Source organism: Podarcis filfolensis (assembly GCF_964270895.1).
Source record: "Podarcis filfolensis genome assembly, chromosome: 1".
In the NCBI taxonomy this organism is placed as follows: domain Eukaryota; kingdom Metazoa; phylum Chordata; class Lepidosauria; order Squamata; family Lacertidae; genus Podarcis; species Podarcis filfolensis.
This window is the reverse complement of record NC_139604.1, coordinates 78,521,238-78,546,248: the sequence shown is the minus strand read 5'-3', so window position 1 is coordinate 78,546,248 and position 25,011 is coordinate 78,521,238. Positions and strand designations below refer to the sequence as shown.

The 25,011-nt window shown below is 42.4% G+C and overlaps 1 protein-coding gene across 1 annotated transcript in view; it reads left to right on the top strand.

The window, feature by feature from the left end:
- Positions 1-7,568, top strand: part of FGF3 (fibroblast growth factor 3) — a 13,989-nt gene extending 6,421 nt beyond the window's left edge. The window contains exons 2-3 of the mRNA XM_083591701.1: positions 3,715-3,818; positions 6,749-7,568. Coding sequence (XP_083447827.1) covers positions 3,715-3,818; positions 6,749-7,081 — 437 coding nt within the window. The 3' untranslated portion in view covers positions 7,082-7,568. The remainder of the gene's footprint in view (positions 1-3,714; positions 3,819-6,748) is intronic.
- The last annotated feature ends 17,443 nt before the right edge of the window (positions 7,569-25,011 follow it).

The window sequence follows — 25,011 nt, the reverse complement described above, 5'->3', positions numbered from 1 at the left end:
GTCCTGAGCTGTAAAATATATATATATATATATATATATATATATATATATATATATATATATTGAACTTAGCTCAGCAGCGTATATAGGTAGCCATTGGAATTCTTTTAGAACTGGTGTAATATGCTCACAGTAGATAGCCCCACACAACAGCCTAACTGTGGCATTTTGTGTTACCTGCTGCTTCTGAACTAACCTTAAAGATGTAGAGCTCAGAGGTGGGGAGCTGGAGGGAGCTGGTGCGCCAGAACCATATAACACACCCCAATGAGCAACTTTGTTGGTCACCTGGTAACAGCAGGTGCGTCTTTAGTGCCAATCATCTGTTTGGTGCTGGAAGTGCACCTTCAAAGAGGATCCCTGTAACCATTGATCTGCTGGTCATCAGTTACTGGGAGACCCTTTGAAGTCTCAGTAGTGGAGGAAATACTCCTAAAATGGAACATTTTTAAAGGGTCCCTGAAGGGGAAAACCATAGTGCAGCTGATTCCAGCTGATTGTCAGGGCTTTAGTTTTGCAGGGCTCTATTCAAGCACTGACCACCAGCTTATTGTTGGCATCCATGCTGTGCTTTGAAGCCCCAACAATCTCTTGAATGGGTTTCAACAGAAAGCATGGCTTGAAAGTGCCTTGCAACTGTACAATGATCAGCTGTAAATCCCTGTTTGGTCCAGCCGTGACTTTATTACAGGGCAGGTAACTGGCCTGGCCAGAACAGCCTGGCAGGCCAAATCAAGCCCATAGGCAGGTTTCTCATTTCTGCAGTCATCCCATGATATCCACACGTTGAGTCTGGACTCCTATTAATATTCATATTCTTGTTTAAATTTATTAGTATCATTTTCTTGCCGCAGGCAGCTCAAAGCAACTTGACAAAAAGCTAACAAAACAAAAACAAGAAACCCATACATTCATAAAGACCAAGAAAAGAATTACATTAAAAATATCCATACAGAATGAAAGCCTACCTAGAAGCTGAAAGCCTGCATAAAAGGCTACACAGAGAGAGGGCTACCCTGGTTCAGAAATCCACTTGTAACATGGACATGTCAGCATGGAGCATGGGGAAGCTGCATGATATTGGCAGCATGGAGAGTGGTCCATTCTCCCTGTCCTGTCTAGGCATCGTCCCTCTTCACATTATTAGTACAGTGGTACCTCAGTTTAAGAACAGCCCTGTTTACGAACTATTCGGTATATGAACTCCGCAAAACCAGAAGTAGTTTTCCAGTTAGCAAAATTTACCTCGGTCTACGAATGGAAGCCAAATGGTGGAAGGGCACCTGTGGCGGGAGGCCTCATTAGGGAAAGGCCACCTCGGTTTAAGAACGGTTTTGGTTTAAGAACGGACTTCCGGAACAGATTAAGATCATAAACCAAGGTACCACTGTATAGGAATGGGGCTATAGCCAGAATCCTGTTCTATGTAATGACATTGCAGGTGGACTGGGAGAAGGTGTGGACTGAGGCTATTCCTGCCCTGACATGCCCCTATTGCTACCACTCTCCAGTCCTTCCACTAGCAGAGTTGCGTCAGTGATGGGGACTTGCCAGCATATCTCTGCTTTGCCAGTCCATCCCCAAAGTTACATCAATGATGTTTTTCTATGATCTGCCAGTGCAGAGGACTTACACCAAGTCTTGAGGCTTCTCTGCCATTATAGGATGATGCTCTGAGTGATGTACATACATGCAGGTGAACTGGCCATAAGACAGTTTCAATGCAGAAGAGAGTACAAAATAGCTCCACTATCCTTCCTGTGAAGGAGAAGGCAGTATTTTTCAAAAACTATTAAAAGACCTTAACTGAGTTTAAGCAGGAATAATTTCTTAGCAAATGAGATACCAAATTCAGTAATGAAAGCAAAAAGCTTTTAAACTACTGGTGTCATAATCTGAAATGAAAATAATAAATCTGTGCGTGAATAGTGTTGATTATTCTGACAGCATCTCCCAAGTGCTTTCCTATCTGTTGGGTCTCCGCACATATAACATTTTTTCAGCTTACATATAAAATCAGTTTCCCACCCCACTCTGTGGAATGTCTAAAACCATCATGTGACTTGCATGAATGTGATGGACAAGTGTTTGAAAGCGTATGTCTAGTTATTTGTTTTTACATGTCGTGTTTTCTACTGTTTATTGTACAATGCTTTGTGAGTCTTGGGCTTTAAAGGCAGAATGTATTTAAAACACACATGGAAGCAAGCAGGCAAATACGTGTCACATGGCTACTCTGCTCAGAGAGCCAGGCTTGCTTGCACACTCCCTTTTGGATGTTAACATAGTGGGAAACACGAGTTGGTTGCTCTTTAATGTGTGAAGCAGTCCGGGATACATGCATACCTTTGGCTTTCTTGTTGTTTCACTTGTCTGGGCGATGAGACCCTTTCCTTTGATGGTCTGAAATAGCTCCACTCTTTGAATGTGGCTTAGACTGCCACATTGTCCTTCCCTGCAAGGGCTGCGCTGACTTTCTAAATGACAGACTCCATTCATGGTTCCATACGTGGCTTCTAAGATGCTTCAGCCTCTCGTCTGAACTCCATTTTGCCCTCTGGAGATCTCAGCCGAAGCATTGTCCCGAAATGGGCAGCTTTGTGGTTTGCTTCAGTAAGTCAAGCACCCTTGTGTCCCCTAAGAAAGGCATTAAAGGGGATTTAAACTTTTTATAGACATATAGGATTAGGTGGCCCTCTAGTTCAATGTCAGATCTTTCTTTTTTCTGAGGCAGTTCAGTCTCAATCAAACAGCTGGGGATTTACTAGCAAGAGTTTGCTTCAAACAATTCCCATGCTTTTATTTTTCTTCCCCTTCCCCTTTTCTTTTCAATACAAAAGGGTTTGCTTATGAACTAAGTCGTGAATGCAGGTATCTTGTGAGATGGTGCTCTTAAACAGGATGTTTCCCAGATGGAAGTAGCATTTGGGCAATTTAATATTAACAGCTGAAGACACAGCCCATTCTCTGGGAGATCCAGGTTCGCAATTCTTGCTCAGTTCTAGATTCAGTCCGTAGCCTTGGTGCCTCTCCGCATCATTTTTTCACTTCTGTGGGAATTGTAATAATCAACTTCATCAACTTATTGGGAGGATGAACGGAACCAGAGCTCCTGACAGCCAGTGTGATGTAGTGGTTAGAGTGTTGGACTAGGACTTGGCAGACCAGGCTTCAAATCCTCTCTCACCTGTGAAGCTCACTGGGTGGCCATGGGCCAGCCATCTGCTCTCAGACTAACTTACTTCACAAGGTTGTTGTGAGGATAATATGTGTGGGGGGGGGAACGACTGTGTATGCCGCCTTGAGCTCCTTGAAGGAAAGATGGGATACAAATGAAATAAATAAATGAAATGAAACAAATCACTTTGCAGAGCAACTTGTCAATTATGAAAACAATTAAGTGGGTGATGCAGAGATCCCTGGGGTGCCTCATCCATCACAGTGTTGGGTTTCATATTTGCAATCCGGTGACCCCCCAGAGCTTCTGGGTATGTGTGCCTGGCAGCACAGATCTGAGACAAGTATGTAGTCCCAGTGACAACAAGTGGTTTTACCTGCAGGTAAACATGGGAGGTTCATGATGTAAAAGTGCTATAAAATTTGTTGTTGATAATAATAATAATAATAATAATAATAATAATAATAATAATAAAAAAATAATTCATTGTACAACATTGTATATCATTAAGCTAAAGCCTTCCTTTTCTGTTTTAGGCATCCTCGAGATTACTGCAGTGGACGTTGGAATTGTTGCCATCAAAGGCTGTTTTTCCGGCAGATACCTGGCCATGAACAAAAGAGGCAGACTTTATGCTTCCGTGAGTGCTATTTACAACAGAAGCATCTTAACTATGGCAAGGAAACTGAAGCATCCTACACTGGAGTGCCAGTCATTTTCAATGGGGATTTAAATACCATTGTAGTCCAAAAGAAGCAAATACTGGTGTCTATGTACAAACGTTTATAGAGAACAGAAATATGTCCTTTGGTTTTAATGTGGGGATTAAGTAGCCAATGCTTGGAGGCCACTAGATAAACTATTATGGTAAGCGCCAGGCATGCTCATTTTCCTTTCATGTGTGCTGCTGATCAGCCAAGGAAGGAGGGAGAGAGGGAGAGAGAGAAAAAGAGAGAAAGAGAGAGAGCGCAAAGGATTTATAACTACATAAATTTACATGTCAAGATATCCTTTTAGAGACTGTAAGTAACTCACTCAGGTGAATAAGTGTAAAGAGGTAAGGAAGTCTACAATTCACATTGTGATTAGGAAGGTTTCTCAAAAGAAAAATCTCCTGGGGATGTCAATGGGAGTCCCATTTGCACAATGCTATGAATGGGCTCCCAGTGTGCGTAAAGTAATTTAAGTTGGGATCTAACACAGCAGAGAGGTGCAGCACCAAAGCTGCTAACAGACGGAAAGAATGTGCAAATGAAATGAAGTTTTCCTCCAACACTTTCCAATTACCCTTCTGTACTTTAATCCGACTTCCTGGTATGTGTATGATAGGATACTTTACAATGAGGATTTGAGAGATACTGCACTGCGAGATAAGGAAGGCTGAAGAAGGGTTTTAATACACATTTACTGTGCATATTATTTAATGGAATCCAGTGCAATGTTGGGAGAAAAGTAAGAGAAAGGCATTAATCTGTAGTGTTAAGATGAGGAAACGACTCCATCTTCCCTCTCAATAGCCCAAGTGCAACATGTGGCTAAGAGATGTTAGGTAACTCCTCACAGAGCTGCCACTGTCAGCACCCTTAACAAACCATCATTCCCAGGATTCTTTGGGGAAAGCCATGACAGTTAAAGTACTATACCACTTTTAAAGAGTGCTTTAAAAGTATGGTGTGGATGTGAGTTGGCTGCACTGGTCAACTAATTACTGGATTCCAGGGTGAGCCAACTCCCCCCCTCCAAAAAAAATCCCACTCAGAATGGAACATGTGAGTTTCCCAAGTATTTTCCCAAGCATGAGGGATTCTTGTGCTCTAGATCAAGGGGCTCCTAAACTACCCTTTGGACCCCTAGTGGTCCATCAGTTTTGTTTCAGTGTCTGTAAAATAATTTTAAAAAAAAATCATACAGCATCTAGCACAGCGCATTAAAATTGCTACAAAAGGCCAACAAATCATTGAGTGGTCCCTCAGGAATTTTCAAATGGTCCATGGGAAGAAATGTTCTGGAACCAATGCTCTAGATGAGATGTTAGAATCAGTGGGTGAACTAGCTAGAGCAGCAGCTGATTAATTGTTGGAGGCCAAACTGCATCTGTGAGGACAAATTTTAATTAGTCAGGCTGAGAGAAGATAACTTTCCTCGTAAGAGCAAATGGCAGGCTTTTGTTCTTTTGGTTTTGGTAATTTAGGCATCATTAAAAATCTCCAAATGCATACACACAATATAGATCAACGCAATTCAGTGATTATAAATTTATACAAGTCATTGATTAATGATACATTGACTAAAGAATTATTTAGGTCAGCAGTTGCAATTAAAATTCTACCTATTTTTGTTAATTTTTCATCTACAGTTTCCACCTGCAACTTTCTATCAGCAATAGGTATTTTTTAGCACTTATCCTTCAAAGTGTGACCCACCAAGCCAAACACAACCCACTTTTCATAAAGAGAAATATAAATATGCCATATTGGGGGGGGGATGATCTACAGTTCTTTTCTATATGAGGAGTTGTCCACAACTCTGCCATATCTCCATAGACCTCTATCCTGTTAGGCAGCTTTCCCTAATAACTATAACTGTGGTTAGCTGAAAACAGAAGCAAAAATGTCTGATCTTCCCATGTCCATGCCAACAGGGGAGAAGGCATGGAGCAGTGTTTGAGCCCAGGACTTACCCAGCCTTGTTGCCATAATGGCAAAGTATGGTTTAGCATTAAGTCTGAATGCAGCCACTCAGGCTTCATTTAGTCTTGCCTTCCTTGCTATGTTGTGTTTTAATGTTGTAACACATCCTGGGACCTTAGCTTGAAGAGCAGTTAATAAACATAACAACAACAACAAGGCAACTTGCTTGCCTGCAGAAAACCATTATATAAAATAATTGCAATTGCTTCATTAAACTTCTCTTTATTAGTGTTTTTCTTATGCATTATCCTTGTGAGATTTGCAGCCTTGGATTCACAGCTGGGGTCTACCTGGGGGTCCCTGGTGTAGTACAATTGAAGAATGGACCTATTGACTCCCTCTGCTGGGCTAACTGATAATTCCCTTCTTGTAGCCTTTTCAATCACATCATACTAGGAGAGTAGCCAGTGGCCGTGCTCCCAGTTCTAGGGGAATCAGAGCTCTGAGCATCAGAAGTAAAATATGTGGAGAGCTACAAAACAGATGAAGGCAACTATGGAAAATGGGCATACCCTACAGACAGTTAGTCAGTGGACTGTTGAACTGGACATCTCTACAAGTGCTGATTTTGCTGGAATTTAAGCATGTCTAATATTCCCCAGAGCAGAGGTAGAGAAGCTAATTTTCAGCCTCAGGTCCACATTACTTCATGGGCAACCTTTTGGGTCACATGCCAGAGCCCTTAGTTTTGCTTAAATTATGTGAATAGTTTTCAAATTGATTCTGCATGCATACAGAGTTTTTGATCTTTGGAGGCCCCGAGTACCCTCTTTTATGTGCCACTGTTAGCTTGCATGAAGACAGCTACATTTGGTCTGAAATAGCCATTAGTTCTTCTTTAGGATTTCTGGAACTTATGGTTCTCCTCATTACATTACAGGAAACCTACAATGCTGAGTGTGAGTTTGTGGAAAGGATTCACGAGCTAGGCTATAATACGTATGCATCCCGCATATACCGGACTGTGCCCAATGGAGCCAGCGGTAGGCGCAAAGCTAGCGCTGAGAGACTCTGGTATGTCTCCATCAATGGGAAAGGACGACCCAGAAGAAGCTTCAAAACCCGTCGGACCCAGAAATCTTCTCTCTTTTTGCCGCGGGTGTTGGATAACAAAGACCATGATATGGTCCGACTATTCCATACAAATGCTAAGTACAGAGAGAGCCTGCTAAAGCCTCCGAGCAAGAACCAGAGGAGACGCAGAGGACACTAAGGGATGCTCTGTGGGGAGGGCAAAGGATGGAGAAGCAAGAACACAAGTCAGTGTTCATAGTGCTACTAAATAACTAACAAATATGACTGCGTGATCAATGTGGACTCAGAAAGTAATGTTACGCTGTATGTATATATTTTACCAGTTGTCTCACCAAACATACTTGCTAATAGGTGTTTTAGACTTATAATCCATTGTTAAGGGCATATGATATAATAAATCACAGCATGTCCACGTGTAAATTAGATGGATGCACCGATTCTCATTGTTTGTCTTTGACTATTCTTTCTCAGTTGCTTTTTCATTAAGTATCGCCATTTTGTTAAATTAAGGATATTTAAACACAGTCATCTCCATTCCTCTGTAGGGTTGTCATCTGTTCAGAGAAAACTTACTCTGATGGAAATCAAATTAGTTTTAATCAATTACATTTGTATACATTTGCTTATGACAAAACAATAGTTGAAGAAACCCTCCCTCCCTCCCTCCCATCACTTGAACCTAGTTCCCACTGAAATTATGGGATGACAGACCTGTCCCATTGATTTCAATGAGACTTTGGGTCAACTAATGTTACATCTTTACATCTGAATCCAGCCCAGTGTTTTTAGACAGTGTATGTATGTGTCATGGTAAGTACCACCTTAGAGGAGGCATAAACGTGCTGTTATATATTTTTTAAAAAATAGCTTTGAAAAAAGAAGTATTGCCCAGTTAATTTGGGATACCTTTTGAGTTTATTAAAAAATATCATACAGTGCAATTCTGTATGCGCATACTCAGAACTAAGTCCCATTGAATTAAATGGAGTTTACTCTCAGATATGTGGGTATAGGCAAAAGGTTGCAGCCCTGGCTTTCAGGTACTTATCATTGTGCAAACATAATATTCCCCTGCTCCAATTTAGAACCAATATTAAGAACTGCAATTTAAGAATGATTTATTTTGTAAAATCTTCTTTAAATTAATTTGCCTTTCATTTTAATCAACAGTAACTACCAGATATTAGTCATTACTCTTTATTAATGTGAAATGCTAAGCAGAGTGCATTTCGGGAAAGATGCATGCTGCTAAGACTATTGTTCTCTTTTTAAAAAGTATGTTTTGTTTGTTCAAAACTTGAGGATATTTTTAAATAACTTCCTGTGCATCTATAAAGCTTGCTGAAGTGTAATATACATTATTTAAAATCAGGCTTCAGGAGAATATTCAAAACAGGTTGCTAAATGCTATAACAGCTTCTCTGCTTTGACGTGGAACTATGTTAAATCACTTCATTGAAAGAGAATAGCAAAGTTCAAATATCATCTCACACTACATTAAAAAGTACATTGGAGCCTTTCTGAAATGGTGTTTGTGCCACTTGTTAACATATTCAATGCGAGATAGAATGTGGGATGAGATCAAATGCAATACTGGCCAGTGGCTGCTACAGGATTTTTCTTTTCTTTATAAACCCAAACTAATTTCAGAGTCTTGTGTGTAATTTTATTTAGGTTCATATCAGCAAGGAGGTCAAAAGAGTATTGGTACCTTAGATACTCAATTATTGTGGTATGCCTTTTCCCAGGCAAGAGCTTGTTTCATTTGATGTATGAAGCATATATAAATAATATTTTTTAAACTTCTTTTGATTATCAGCAATGCTAAGCTGGTTCTTTCTGTTTCTCTCTCTCTCTAGCCTGGATCACATGTTGTGTTAAGCCAGAGTAGAGGGGAAAGGTTTGTAGGGAACACAGCGCTTGGTTGGAGATCTGGATCATCTGATCTGATGCAAGGATAGAGAACCACTTTAGCTCAGTGGGCCAGATCTTTATCTCCTCCCACCCTGCAGGCCAACTTTGACAGGTGAGCAGGGCTGCCCACATGTCAAACATCTGACATCATGATGACTGATAGGCAGTCCCACTCACCTCTCAAAGTTGACTCACAGGGCCGGGGGTCCACTCTGCAGCACATTCCCTGCAGAGAACATGCTGACAAAGCAGCACTGAGCAGGATTGACTTCTCCGCTCATCAGTCCTGCTCCCTGAAGCTATGTGGATAGGATTCAACTTTAAGGGGAAAGGAGAAGTTTCCTATCTGTCAGGGTCAAGGATGAAGGCTGTATATACACCATATGTACATTCAAAGCACATGACTTCACTCAAAGAATCCTGGGAACTGTAGTTGTTAAGGGCTGGGAATGGTAGCTTTGCAATGGGTAAAACTACAGTTCCCAGGATTCTTTGGGGGAAGTCATGTGCTTTAAATGTGCTCATGTGTAAGTGTGCATGTACAAGGGGACAGGGGATTCCTCACCTTAGTGGCGTAGAATTTCAGCAGCTGTAACTTCTCTTCTGCATACTGTACTGTAGGCTGCACTCCAGGTGCTGATTTTGTTTGAAAACCCCGGCTTCAGCAACTGAGTTTAGGGATCTTTCTCCCTATCTCTGGATTAATGTATGGCAACCCACAGCCTCAGCCTTACCCTGATGCCACATGAGGGAACGTTGCATTTTGTTGGATGCAAAGGCTAAGGTCAAAGCTGTCATGGTGGTTGACAAAATAGACAGGTCTTGCAGGCCAAACTGATCATTTCGCAATCATATCAGAAAATGGAGAAATCACAGGGCCTCAAAGCTATACTGATTTTCAGAGATGAATTTAAGGATCTCATAGCTACCTGAACTCTCTTGACTGCTGAGCTTGAGAAACAAGCAGCTCTGTAATGTGTCGTTCCAGAGAAATATGACCATAACGAACTGAATTGGCTTTAAGAAGGATGCAATTTTATGCTTTCCATTCTACCTATCCATTTCCTCTTCCTTTCTTCTTTTTTTCTTTTCATTTCCCACTAGTAAAACCCTTTCTATATAGAAATAAGTATTGGATGCTTAAGACATCCTCCCCTCTTTGAAAGAAAGAAAAGCTATTTTAAATAGGCCTTTGAAGATTTCAGCAAAGCTCAAGTTCAAATGTCTCCTGTTTCCTTTTGGAAGATCTGAAGGATTTGGGAAGGTGAACAAGCAAAGCTATAATTAAAGAACAGTTGATGGTAACCATCCCCTCCTGGTTAGCATTCTGAAGCCACCTCCAAATATAGACTGCAAAAGAAAACTTCATCCCGTTTTAGGCTTGCAATAGTTCAGATGCCTCAATGGCAGAGCAGAAAGAAAGGCCTTCTGAAAAGCTGAGGGCATACACAGAAAGTAGTAATAATAATAATAATAATAATATAAATAGCGTGCCCTTCCCCTCACACAGAAAATCTCCCAGTGTTCGCGTGGGATGACTGAGAAGCACATTTGGATGATGGCCGGTTGCGAGGGCGCCCTCTGCAGGAATTAAGAAAGATACCTACTCCTCACCAATCCTCCGTCCCGCCCTCCGCCGTGCTCTACACTCACAGGGTGCTAAATCTGCCACTTGGGGAGGTTGCTGGCACTGGCAACCCATGCTATGTCACTGTCTGGGAGTAAGCCACACAGAATTATATCAGACATACTTATGAGTAGGCGTGGTTAGGATTGCACTGTAAGTTTCTGTGAAAACTGAATTTTTAAAAATTGGTTGGGAGACTTGACTGGTGAGAAAGATGAAGGAGGTATGGGGGGTGCATGCCATGGATTGAAATGTTTTGATGTGGGCAGTTTGTGCACAGATATGTTTATGTCTTCTTCCTTGCCTCTGTGTTTATCTCCACCCTCCTTGCATAAAATGTTTTAGAAAGGTAGGTAATAAATGCTACTATAAAAAAATAACAGCACAATCCTGTACATTTCTACTCAGAAGTTAACTCCATGTGTATATAAGCATACACATGCATCAGAATGATTTTCTTTTATTTCTAAAAAAAAGGTCTTACAGATAATAATCCAAGAAACATTAGAACATGAACATCCATAAATGTCATTAAAAGAGCTTTTGTTGTTGCTTTGGAGAGCATTTTCCTTTAAACGTGACATCATGTTATTTTAAATTAAATAAGTAAAAATCAAATCAAATAAAGATTTAATGCCATTACAAGAACAGAATACTCAGGCTCACAACTCAGCTAAATCTCTTGTACTATGCAACACAGAATGTGTAATTATGCACTGTGGGATAAATTCAAAGAAACGCTGAGACTGTTTCAAAGGAGGGGCCATGTGAGAGAATAATGAGTTGCCTTGCTTTTCAAAAGAAACTCTGGGCACATCTATAGGGCATACAAACTGGAACAGACCTCCCTCAAGGCATGGTGGTAGTGGGATTGTATGCTCTGATTGTAAAGGCCCCTATGGATGAGTTTTCTTGGAAAAACAGGCCGTGACCAACCAGGGTCCAGGCCAAGCTTGCATCAATGTTTTGTATTCAACAGCGATTAGCCTCTCCACCCTAGAAGCTGATCTTACAAATAAGTCAGCATTGTGCGTGGAATGGAGGCAGTTTAAACAGCGACCCTCTTCCATGGTCCCGCTGTCAAAATTCAGTTGCATTCCAGCTGGAAAAGCAACAACAGCTATGAACATGGTACAAGTGATTTCTGTTAAGCGGCTATTCAGCATTCCTATTGCAGAAATCATCTTCGTGTTTGAATAACCTATTTGGATTCTTTTTCCATGAAAATAATCACCTATTTGGATTCTGTTTCCGTCAAAAAAATATATCATGCTAAAAACCGTCTCTATGAATTTCTAATTTGATGTGCAGCATTTTATTTTTTGTAAGTGGAGTAGTCAAACATGCAGCTTTCACAAGAGTCTGAATAGTTTGCTGAAACTGTATTACATGATTCTGGTGTTTGTGCAGATCAGCTGTAAATCAGGCAATGGACAGAGGAATGATTTGATGCAAGAAAACCTATGGCCCCTGTTGGACTCCACAACTTCCATCAGCCTCAGCCCCATCTACTGTGACCAATGTCCCAGGATGGGAGTTGTAAACTAGCAGGGGAGGTTCCCCATTTCTGTTTCAATGAACAGGTGATTGCCATGGATGTTCCAAAATCCCTTAACAGCAAGGAATTTATTAGTGCTCTGCATTGTTTGCAGGAGCTCACTTGCCATCATTGGACATGGGTCTGCTATTACAATGGCCTGACAGGTGTGTTGCTTACATGCAGTTGGAAGGGTAGTAGCTGCATCTGGAATGGCCAATCCAGTGTAGACATCGCTGAGACTGGAGTGCAAGCATGCTGGGAATGTGAACTTGGGAGAGCACATCTTTTGTTTGAGGCTCTGTCCCAAAATCTTGTGATGCCCCAAATCTTGCTGACGCAGCACATATGAAAGGCATTGAGGCGTCATACCTGACGGTTGTAAGTTGCCCACGACTCACCTCCATAAAGCAGCGTGCTCAACACACAAGCCTGGTAGACCTTCATCTTGGTATTGGTCATTAGCATCACATTCTTTCATACCCTTTTGGAGAGGTGAGCCATTGCTGTAACTCACTTTACCAATGGCATCAATGGAAAGGTTGTCAGTTATGGTGGAACCCAGGTAGACAAAATCGTCTTCCACCTCAAGTGTGTGGTCACCAGTGCTGATGTATGGAGTGCTGGTGATGTCCTAATGATCCCACAGCAGTAACTTCAGTATGAAATATAAACTCATTGGGTTGCAGCCAATGCTAATCCTACCCAGAATAGATCCAAATTACTATCACATTGCTTTTGTGCCTGGAGACAGATTGGTGGGAGCTCCTGGTTATAGCAATGCTTTTAGAATGAGATTGGCTGAGTGGTACAGAGTGCTGATTATCCAGAGAATGGGAGATTGACAGAAATATTGCACCGAGCCTCTCTAAATTCTAATGAGTTATGGAAGGATTTGTAAAACAGGAAAGTGTGTGGCTTTGAGATTTGGGGTATTCTATTTTATTTTTCGCTTGGTAGGGCTAAGCCCTGGTTGCCCCAATAGACCAGCCTTCACTTGTTTTAATCAGGGAGTAGGAAAAATGAAGAGTGGAAACAGTGTGACAAACTAACATACCAGAATTCAACAACAGTAATTCACTGTAGTCATGTTTCAAAGGTATCCTCTCAGTTAACAACGTATGCAGCATCAGATTGAGGGCAGTGCAGGTGGTTCCCCCACACAGGGGAAATCAAGAAGATCCATAATTGAGATGATCCAATGGGGGTGCTAAATTTTGGCCTTGCTCAGGGTGCCATTCTACCAAAGATTACCAAAGCCTGCCCCTGAAGAATACTAGTATCTTGGGGGGCCCTCAGATACATGGGGCCCCAATTCTGTGCATACCCATAAACCCACCAGTCGTTTCAACTATTAGTAAATGCATTCATGTCCATATTGACGTGACCTGATGTGGACCTGGTTCTGCCCCCTTCATGCTCACCCCCTTAGTTACTATTTTAGCTATGGGGGGTGGGAGGGCAGTGACTGCCGTAAAATTGGAGGAAGTTGGCGGTTGTGCTCATGGATTTCATTAAGAGGCTCCTCCATTTTCCTCATAATTCAAGGACTGGTTTAGAATAGACTAAATAGATGCACTATTGCCATGTATAAGGTTGGTGTCTATTAACATTGGTAGGAATGTATTGTTTTGCACATAGTCTATTATTGGAATATTTGTACCACATCCAATGCACCATTTATGTCTCAAACTTTATTTCCCAAGATCAATACCCAAGCAAAACCTGTACTGAAATCAAGCCTATTTATAAGTATCTTCACCTCTGACACCCAGATCTGAGATCTTGCATCTGATGTTTCACTTTACATGTTCTGCCATTTGATCGGCAGTAGTAAATGCCAATCTTCTTTCTGCATAGAGTTCCCAAGAAGCAGGAAGTTGCTGTGTTGTTATCAGTGTGATTGTGTCATTAATTGATGGCCCTGCCAGACCATTTGCTTGGCTGATTAAGGCCAAAATAGTTATGTCCACTTCAGTCTCAGTGAAGTTGATAATACGTAAGTGCACATAACTGAGCTGTACTGCGATTCATGTCTTTGCTATAAGATCATCTCCTTGAGACTGCTTGACAAAGGAAGTAACTTATATGACTGAAGGCTGGAATTTATAGATCTACAAGCCAGATCCAAATATAGTGTGCTATAAATGTGTAAGTATCTCTGCTGGCCACTTTTACCCTTCCACCAACTTTCTCTACCCAATGGATCATGATATCACCAAGAGTAATTACATTGATTTCTTTAGTGCTTTATTTTCTATCCATACTCCATTCACATTAGCTCCCAGGTCTGTTTTCATATCTCTAGAGTGCATTCGACCTCATGCTGGACCTTGTTGACATTTGTGATGTATTTCTCAACGCTTCCCTCCCCCTCCGTTGACATCACAACTTTATTTTCAGCTCAGCGGTTTTCTTGGCTTTGAGCAATGAAACACTGCCTGCTCTTCAAGACTAATATATGGCCCCTGAGTGAAGGCGAGGCTGTGATCCAAATCAAGAGTTTCGTTGACACCATAATCCTTAGGAGTGCACAACTGGAGCATTTCATGAGCAGTAAGCAAAGGCTCCCTATTGATTTATGGCCCTGGTATTTGATCAGGAGTCCATGTTCTGTGTCACTACTGCTACATGCAGACTTCTAATTAAGGAAATTAACTAGTTGTCTGACTTGTAAGAGGAGAATTGTTATATCTGTAGCATGAGGCTGCTTTTATGGATTCTCCCTATTTTTACAGTGGATAGGCTCCAGGCATCTAAGAGCATCCCTAAAGTTCTAAGATCCAAACTTGCTACTGCAGTTGTCACATTATCCATCCTTTGCCCAACCTTGGAGAGGTACAGGAGGATATCTCTTTGTGGGCAGGGACAGAACTGAGGGCAGAGAAGTGCTGCATGACAGCATGGGGGTGGAGCTCAACCAGGGTATTTATGTTGGCTCCCTGCTTTCTCCTCTAGTGACACCCAGTCCTCCCTTGCTAAGATGTCAGTACAGGATTAGCTGGCATGCTTACATTGGTCTCCTATTTTTTTACTCCCCATCTACTCTGCACCTGAGAACTGGGGGTGTGGGTGTGAGCAGGTAATTGATTTAGCTGGGGGTTGGGTTTGTTAAGTAGGTTGATTGTTCCTTCATAACCTGGCAAGCCTGTGTGGTAAGTGAAACAAGGAAGACCAGTAGGGGAGTATGTTGGAACAGCTTTATGGTACATGAGAGTTGTCTGTGGGGCTTTGGTAGCTATTGATAGGGTAAGGACCAATGCTGTGGCTAACTCTTGTAACAGGAGCATCTCCACCCACCCCCGTCGTTCAGCCCGGACACTGAGGTCCAGCTCCAAAGGCCTTATGGTGGTTCACTCATTGCAAGAAGTGAGGTTACAGGGAACCAGGCAGAGGGCCTTCTGGGTAGTGGTGCCTACCCTATGGAACACCCTCCTGTCAGATGTCAAGGAAATAAACAACTGTCTGACTATTAGAAGACATCTGAAGGCAGCCCTGTATGGGGAAGTTTTTAAGGTTTGATATTTTATTGTGTTTTTATATTTTGATGGAAGCTGCCCAGAGTGGCAGGGCAACCCAGTCAGATGGGCAGCATATAATTAATAAAATTATCATCATCATCACACTCAGAGTTGACATGCAAGGCAATTTTCCCATTTAGATGAAAATTTGCAAATTCTGTGTCCATCTATAAAGGTGGATGGTTCCTGTGGATTCCCTAATAATTGCTCAGGATCATGAATTCACATCCTCTGTTCACCTTAGGGTACTTGGAACATAAATGCACAGATACATCTGTAGGGTTCAAAGGCAGAAAGAACACTGGTGGTATAAAACTCTGCAGTCAGGAGGAGAAGGGGTGGGATCAGCACAATTTTTGTCCATAGCTGTCTGGATATAGCATCCTATAATCCTATAGCAACTTAAGTGGAGGCACTGACTTTGTAGAATTCCCTCCTAGATGATCTCCACTGGGCTCCTCTTTGCCTCTCTCTATGACTGGCAAATACTTAAAACAAAAAAATCTAATTGGCTTTTCCCATATAGTCTGCTGTTTTACACCTTGCATGCTATCTGTTGCATTCCCCCCCCCCCCCGCTTTGCTAACATTTTAATGGCAGCTATTTAATAGTTACTGACTTGCTGCTTTTAATATTTACATTTTGTCCTCCTGCACTTTTGGATTTATTTATTTTGCTTGGTTTTCACACGAAGGCAGGTGATATTGTGAAATCAAACCAATGTCATTTCGGATCATGTGGTGTAGTCTAATAATTTGCTCCCCCCCCCACAAGTCCAAACAAGTTCAGGGGACACCGTAAATGGATCATCTGAATATCAGCCCGCCCGTGACCAATGATTCAGTTCACCCATTCACCACATGCTCAACTCATTCTGGGATGGCGCGTAAAAGTCCTTGGTCACAAGGAGAGTACAGTAGCTATATGAGCTACCCCTTACATAAATGCTTTACTCTCTTGCCATAGGAGCCAACTTCTAGGGACCGTGGGGACTTCGGCCCCCCACAATAAAATATTTGAGGCGGCTGCCCCCCGCAAAGTTGATGGGCATTTGCATTCAAATGGGGTGTGCGCACTGTGTCATGTGATTGATTTTATTTTATTCAAGTTGGCATCCTGCTGCGTCCATGCTTTGCCGTTTCAGTGTTTACTAAGCGCAACTAAGAAGCTCCCTTGTGCTCGATTGGGCCATCTTGCTCAGCATGGCCTCTGCTGATTGGCAGCCATTCTCCAGGGCCACAGGGAGAAAGAGGCATTTCACATCACATGCTACTTGAGCCTTTTAACTGGAGATGCCAGGAACAGACTCTCGGACTCCTGCATATGTGCTCTGCAGTCTCACACTAGCCTTAGCTGCTTAAACAAATCTCTGCAGCACAGTGGCCATGAGACATCCTTCCCTTACCTTGCCCTCCCTGTCAATGCATACCTGTGAAGAAACTGGTTGCACGCCAGCATTTTCGGCTTGCAAACAAACCCTTTCGCTCCTGCAGTACCAGCCAGCAACCACAGAGTGTCTTCGAGCCGGAGGATGACACCCTTCCCACCCCCCTCCCACCCAGCAATCTGCCATCACTCCCCTCTGACCTGAAGTTCTCTAGATTGTTTCCAATCCTGCATTGCTAACCTCACGGAGCCAATAGTATTCCCAGTATTTTGGGGTGGTGACTCACAAGACAGTTATGAGGGCTCCTTAAGGGGCTTTCGGAAGTCTTGGTGTAAGCAACACTCTCTTTTGACCACAGCTGTAAGCCTGAAACTTTGCACACATTTAAGATCTCTCTCTCTCTCTCTCTCTCTCTCTCTCTCTCTCTCTCTCTCTCTCTCTCCCTTTCTCACACTTCGAGGGTGTGCAGTTTTTTTCCTCCTCGGTTTTTCTTTCTTTGTGCACAACATCTTCAGTCTTGAGGATGTGCATCAAAAACATTTTGAAAGCTGTGAGCAAGGGAAGCATGGAGTGACATTCTTAATTCCCTCCCACTTATTTAATATACTTAATATTTAATATACTTTTTTTTCTTACTTATTTTCCCCTCCTACTTTGTACCCTGAGGATCCAAAAGGTCCATTCCTTTGCTCTCACTGCAACTGCTGCTCAGCATAGAGCAACTTCTCTCAGTTAACAACCTCCAACTATTTATAATATGAGTTATAGGGTTAGAATCATAGAGCTGTGGGGGTGGAAGGGACCCCGAGGGTCATGTGGCAAAGCCCTTGCAATGCAGGAATCTCAGCTAAAGCATCCAGTGTTTGTCATATTCAGAGTAGACCCACTGAAACGAATGGACATGCCTAACTTAGGTGCATTGATTTCAATGGGTCTCCTCTGAGGAAACAACCAAAACCTCCCTGTGTATGGCTCTTATACTAATGGTGGAGTGCTGTGATTGGATGTTATGACACCCCATCCAATACTCTGTCATGGCAAGGTGGGTGGGGCAATTGTCAATTCTGTGCCCCCTCCCCCTGCTCTTCTCATTGAAGCCAGTGGGGAGGAAATGGATTGCAACCCCCAAAAACATACTTAAGGGAAATCACAGGCAAAAAAAAATGCAGATAAATGAATAGTTATTGCAATTTTTAAAAATCTGTAACTCTGTGGTTGATTGTCAAGGGTTTTTGTTGTTGTTGTTAGGGATTATTTCCACCGTTAGTTGTCTAGAAGGAAATGCATTGCGTCAGGTCTGGGGGTGGTGTAAAGTTGCATCATTGATGGGATGTGGATGTGGTTAGAGGCAGTACTGGATAGAGTGCAAGTGTGCTCCCTGTTTATCCAGACAGGTATGCCAGTGTGTCTTTCACCCTGGCGGCATCTCTTGGGTTTCACAAGCTTAGTGGGGTTTCTAAACTATAGCCTCTCAGCTGGCAGAACTCAAGTGCAGGACTGGGCTCTTAGCCATTTAGCTCAGGAGTGTGGAATCCCATTTGGACAGCAGGTCACAGAGAACTGGGGCCACATCTGAAAGGAGGGAAGGTGCTGCCCACCAGTCAATCACCTGACATCACAAGGCATCAGGTGGATACAACTCCTGGGCTTGCATTTGGGGTCAAATTTCTATGGTATTGAATGGAAGCCCCACTTGCTAGGGAACAACTAGGATTGCCCTTGAAAGCTCCTGATGGTTCCTTTGTAGCTGCAGCTTCACCTCTCCCACACCTGACATCATAAGACTTCAGGTGAGTGACAGGTGGGCATGAAATGGCCTTGTGGACCAAATTAGGAGCCCCATGCCTGCAATAAAGTGGTACCTCGGGTTACAGATGCTCCAGGTTACAGGCACTTCAGGTTACAGACTCCGCTAACTCAGAAATAGTACCTCGGGTTAAGAAGTTTGCTTCAGGATGAGAACAGAAATCGGGAGGCGGCGGCAGCGGGAAGTCCCATTAGCTAAAGTGGTGTCTCAGGTTAAGAACAGTTTCAGGTTAAGAACGGCCCTCCAGAACAAATTAAGTTCTTAACCTGAGGTACCACTGTATAGGCAGACCTATCCAGATACAAAAAGTTGGCATGTATTTTAACATGTACAGTAATTTTCTAACATCTAATTTTAAATGGTTGACTTTAAAGTTATCTTGTTCTTAACTGACTTTAACTGATAATTTTAAAATATATTTTATTTTGTGTAAAACTTAGAGGTTTTTACGATTAAGCAGCAGACAAATTCAATTAAATAAATATACAAATAGGTGACATGACCAACCTGCTACTGAGTTTTCAGTATAAATATATAAAAATAAATTATCATTATATGTTGTATGAATTGCATTCCTTATATGACAACATCCATTTCTAAAAGCATTTTTACATTCAATTTTTATTGTAGTTCTTCCTATTTTAGTACTTGGAGGTTATACGTATGACAAATCATTTATAGTTGGAGACATCTGTGCATAAATATATTTATTCTACTCTATTTTTGTTATGCTTTCTTTTCTTTTTTCTTTCTGTACAAGAGCCAATTTCAGCATATTTTTGCCCCATTAAGATGATGTCAATATAAAATCCTTTGGGGCTGATCCAGTTGGTCCTTTATGTACACCTGGCACAGCTAGCCAGCAACTGCTGCTCTCTACTTGAAGGAGGGCTGTGGGCTGATGCTATGGGGATGGTTTCAGCACCAAGAATTCCCTTCCCATGGAACAACATGCATGGGTGTGGAGTGAGGAGGGTCTGGTGAGCAATGGGATTCTGCCTATTGTTTTAAAATTTTAGAATTATTACAGATCAATTTTATGTCTCACTAGTCCCCCCCCCGAAAAGAAACAACAACTCCAGGAAAATATTATGATCAGAGATTAGTTATCTTTCATCACCTCACTTTCAACAAAATAGCACATAAGGATCTTGAATAAATATTTTCCCCCTCCTTTTGTGCCAGAAATGGATGTTAAGTATTTGGAATTCCTTCCATCTCCATAATTTAAGTGAGCATCTGCCTTCTTCCATTGCTTTTTTTTTTCTTTGTTCCTTCTGTGCCAGGTCTTATAAAACAAGATACCCTAGGATTTCATTCTAAAAATCTTATATTACTGCCTTGTGGTATACTGGACACGACAGATTCCTGCTTAATAATACTGTCTTACAGAATTCCTGCATGGTAACTGAATCCCAAGGGATTCCTTCCTGGTAATCATATCTCCCTGGGCTTCTGCAGCAATGTTTCCCAACAGGATATCCCTAGCTCCACCAGATGACAAGTTATGAAGCTTTCTTACCATTTCAAAGATAGTTTAACAACGTAAAGGACATGGACACAAAGGAATTGCATCATGGTTACATTCCTTCATTTATATGAGCTCATGAATGCTAAGATCTTCCTGTTTAAATTAGATTTAGGACCACAACGAGGGCATTGGCACATTTGGAGCTGTGTGGAAAGGGAGCAGGTATATTTTTCCCCCTTCATACATTCAATGGATCAAAGTATGTGGGATGTCCTCATGGGAATTCAGTCATATTTAGTCTCCAACCCAGCAGAGTTGTCTCTCCATTCCCTCATATTGCCAGGCAGCAGTGAAAAGAGTGGTTAGCCTAAGCTTAGCTGCTTTTACAGAGCAATCCAAGACGTGCCTATTCTGAAATAAGCTCCAGTGACTTCACTCCCAGGTAAGTGAGTATAAGATTGCAGCCTTAAGCAGCTGCAGTGGGACTTCTGTGTAGTTAATCCACTCAGGTGACGCTAAAGTGAAATTCCCATACAGGCAAATCTTGAATGTATGCCACCGAGTCCTCCAGAGCTTTGGCCTGTTATCTTGTTTCTTGTTTTATTGGGCCTCCATACATTGTGGACTCCAACATTAAACTTGGCCAGCCTGGTCAATGGACAGGTAATGATGTGAGTCGAACGGGATCTGGGTTGCCCATCCCCGGTTTAAATGCATCGTGGTCAGAAACCATGCTAAACAAATCATTTCCCCTTAAAATAGAAAGAAGCTGTTTATGTCATTCTCTGTAACAGAACAAATACTGATATGCAGCAGAGGTATCATATTTGCACTACTGTAAAAGAAATATAGTTGGGCATTTTTCATTTGTCAAGCTCCTCCATATAGACTGTTGTCATTGTTGGAATTAATTATGTGTATGATCGGCTGCAGTGGCATGGCCTCTATGCCCCGGTAAACTTAAACCAGGCTCATATACAGTGGTACCTTGGGTTAAGAACTTAATTCATTCCGGAGGTCCGTTCTTAACCTGAAACTGTTCTTAACCTGAAGCACCACTTTAGCTAATGGGGCCTCTTGCTGCTGCTGCGCCGCCACTGCACGATTTCTGTTCTCATCCTGAAGCAAAGTTCTTAACCTGAGGTAATATTTCTGGGTTAGCGGAGTCTGTAACCTGAAGCGTCTGTAACCTGAAGCGTATGTAACCCAAGGTACCACTGTATGAAGAAGTTTTTAGAAGGCAGTACAGTGAACAACATTTTGCACTAACAGCAGTTTCCAGACCAAGTGCAAGAGAAGTCCCATGTAGAGTTCATTGCAGTCCACTTTTGAAGTCACATCTGCACAAGAGTGGTCAAGTTCTTCTCATATATGAACAGTAATGACTAGATATGTTCAAGCAACTCATGTGAAGATCATTCCTCAGTTAATATACAAAATGTGTATTTCTTCTAGGTAATTGTTTATTACCAGTAATTCATACAAGCACATCCATACAGTGCATCACATATATTCCAGGGGTGGCCAACTCCCAAGAGACTGCAATCTACTCACAGAGTTAAAAACTGGCAGTCATCTACTCCCTTTTTGGGGGGTTCGGGTCAAAATTGTTGAGTTTTTCAGGGAGGAGGTAAAATGTTGAGCTTTTTTTAGGGGAGCCACAGTTGTTCAGCTTCTTTGCGGAGAGCCAATGATCTACCAGTGATCTACCACAGATGTCCAGTGATCTACCGGTAAATCACAATCTACCTGTTGGAGATGCCTGACGTAGTCCATACCTTTTCAAACTGCTAGGTTGGCAGGAGCTGGGACAGAGTAATGGGAGCTCACCGCCATCGCATGGACTCAAACTGCTGAGGAAAAGGTGGAATATAGATGCCATAAATAATAATCATTGAAAAATTGGAATCCTACTTTCCCAAATTGTTCAGAGCAGGAGACAACATAATAAAAACACAATTTTAAAAACAAAAATGCACTACAACGTTTAGCATAACATCAACAGCAGCATCAAAACAGCGGCAGAAAACAATATCAAGAACAATATTGTCAGCTGAAAGCCCGATGGAGGAGCTCCTTCCAAAAGGCCATCAGAGAGGTCCCTTTCCTCACCTTCTGGCAGGAGACTCCACCATCCAAACCTGCTGCAAAGATGGCACAAGCAGTAACGCCTGAGGACTAAGTCACAACTGGCAAGTGGAAGAGACAGTCTTTAAGGCATGCATGTGTTGGACATTGCACAAAATGACTGTCCCTATTTCAAAACAATCGTTTTGGAAGCAACATGGAGCATACACCTACATTCTAGTAAAGGATAGTGATGTAACTTTTGCAGGACAATAAAGAAATAATGTGTAAGGTGGCATTTATGTCTATCCATTTGAAGGGTATAGATGAAAAGTTAACACAATATGCCACAGTATTCTGAAACAGGGAAAAATGCAAGGCAGGTAGCAAAAGGAGCCTTAGGGTAACCCCTCTTTATTCAGCTAGTTTGTTGCCTGAATTGTGTCAGTGTACAATATACCTTTGTTTTCTGCTTCTGAAAACACTTTTCAAAAAACGAGGCTGAGAGGTATCAAAGGTAGGGCAGCTGCAAAGGTTTGCACCTCTGCAGCAGCTCCTTGCTGTCACTATTTGTTCACCTTCCCTCTCTGAGCATGCAAGCAGATCATGGGACCGAGCCTCTTCCTTTGCCTGTCTTGCACTCTCCCTCTGAGCAGTTGTGCAAATTTGGCACAAAGGGAGAAGGAAAGTGAATGGGCAGGGCATCAGTGCCCAGGCATTGGCTCCCAGGCTGGGCTTCTTTAAACATTTCACAGGGTTTGCCACTGAGCATATTCTCAATGTAGATGTATAGCAAAACCTTCCCCCCCACCCCACCCTTTTTTTTGCAGACACTGGATTGTTCCTTTCATAGGAACAGGAGGAGCTCCTTTATACAGTGTCACACCACTGGGCCATCTAACTCACTATTGTTTACACTGACTGGCAGCGGCTCTCCAGGGTCCCATTCAAGGTGCTCTCCCAGTCCTACCTGGAGATGCCAGGCATAGAACTTGGAACCTTCTGCATCCAAGGCAGACGTTCTAACACTGATTATGTTCCCAGGTACAGAATTCAAAATTATTGTACTGTATGAAGAGACCTTCAGCTTTCATGGATTTGACAAGAGTTGGAATGCCGTACTATTCCATGAAATTGTATTCCTCCCTGCCACATACAGAATATTATTTTCCCTCTGCATTTTGGCATTGTCTGGGGGAGGTGCATGAAACAAGCCAAAGTTGCAGGTACTGAACACAGTAAATAATGAAATACAATTTTGTAGGTGAGATGCAATCCCATAGCAGCAAATTATGATTGTACATTTAAAGTGGACTTGGAGCACTTTCACAATAAACCCTCGATAGGTTTTAAAAATAGAATTAATGGGCTTATAATGTGTGTGTGTGTGTTAGTTAATTTGTTTGTGTGTGTGTGTGTGTGTGTTGCAGAGTTGTAAAACCTAGAAACTAGAGCTGCCTGGAGTTACTCAGTACTACCACTGCCCATTCTGACCCATTCATACATCACTAACACTGCTTAAGGGACGCAGGTGGTGCTCTGGGTTAAATCACAGAGCCTAGGACTTGTTGATCAGAAGGTCGGCGATTCGAATCCCCGCGACAGGGTGAGCTCCTGTTGCTCGGTCCCTGCTCCTGCCAACCTAGCAGTTCAAAAGCACATCAAAGTAGATAAATAGGTACCACTTTGGCAGGAAGGTAAACGGCGTTTCCGTGCACTGCTCTGGTTTGCCAGAAGCGGCTTAGTCATGCTGGCCACATGACCCAGAAGCTGTACGCCGGCTCCCTCGGCCAATAAAGCGAGATGAGCGCCGCAACCCCAGAGTCGGCCATGACTGGACCTAATGGTCAGGGGTCCCTTTACTCTTTACCTAAGACTGCTTAATGGGGAAAGATAAAACATGCAGAAGTTCCAATGGTGAAGGGAAAAGAGTTCATTATTTACAGTTACTTCATATTCACAAGGATGGCTTTGAATTCAAAGTTTACATCACCGGAAGAAGTATCATAGCAATCTTGTGCAAGGAGAGAGAGAGAGAGAGAGAGAGAGAGAGAGAGAGAGAGAACACAAGAGGAAAAAGCTGAGCTTCAGTATTAGTGGGAAACAACAAAATGTATTTTCCCCTGACTATCTGTTAGTTTCAGCTCTGCTGACTGGAGGCATGCAGCGTTACTCATACCCAACAAGAGCCCCCACCTGCACACAAAAAACAAAAACAGCCCTGGAATAAATAAAATGATGAGAAAATGCACAAGAAAATATAGGATTACAATTGCTTGAGATGTCATATAACCTCTTTGTAAAAACAAATCAGAACGAAGGCCCAATAGACAGCCGACCTCTCATAGCCTCCCGACAAACTTTGTGCCAACAAACAGGACAAATGCTCACTAAAGAGGTTGCCTTGAAGCTGCCTCACGGTGTTGTAAAAACCTTGTGCAAATATGGTCAGAAAGAAAAAGGGACAGTGACATTTCCTTTTTAGCCACAGGACAAGGGAGGGATGGCAAGGCTGAGTGTAAAAGAGGCACAAAGCTTCTCAGAGATGTTTGAGGAAATTCTTGCTCCTAAACAGGCACTCAGGGACACCTGGGTGACCGACAATAGGAAAGCTAATGTCACCTCAGTAGAGGGTTTGGACATACTTCATAGGCACCAACATGAACAAAATATTGGGGGTGGCACCTCTTCTCTCTGAAGGCACACCTTCCTCAATTGCATGCAACTGGACTCAGGCCTCCCCTGTGCCCCCACCCTGCTCCTGCTCACCTCTCGTC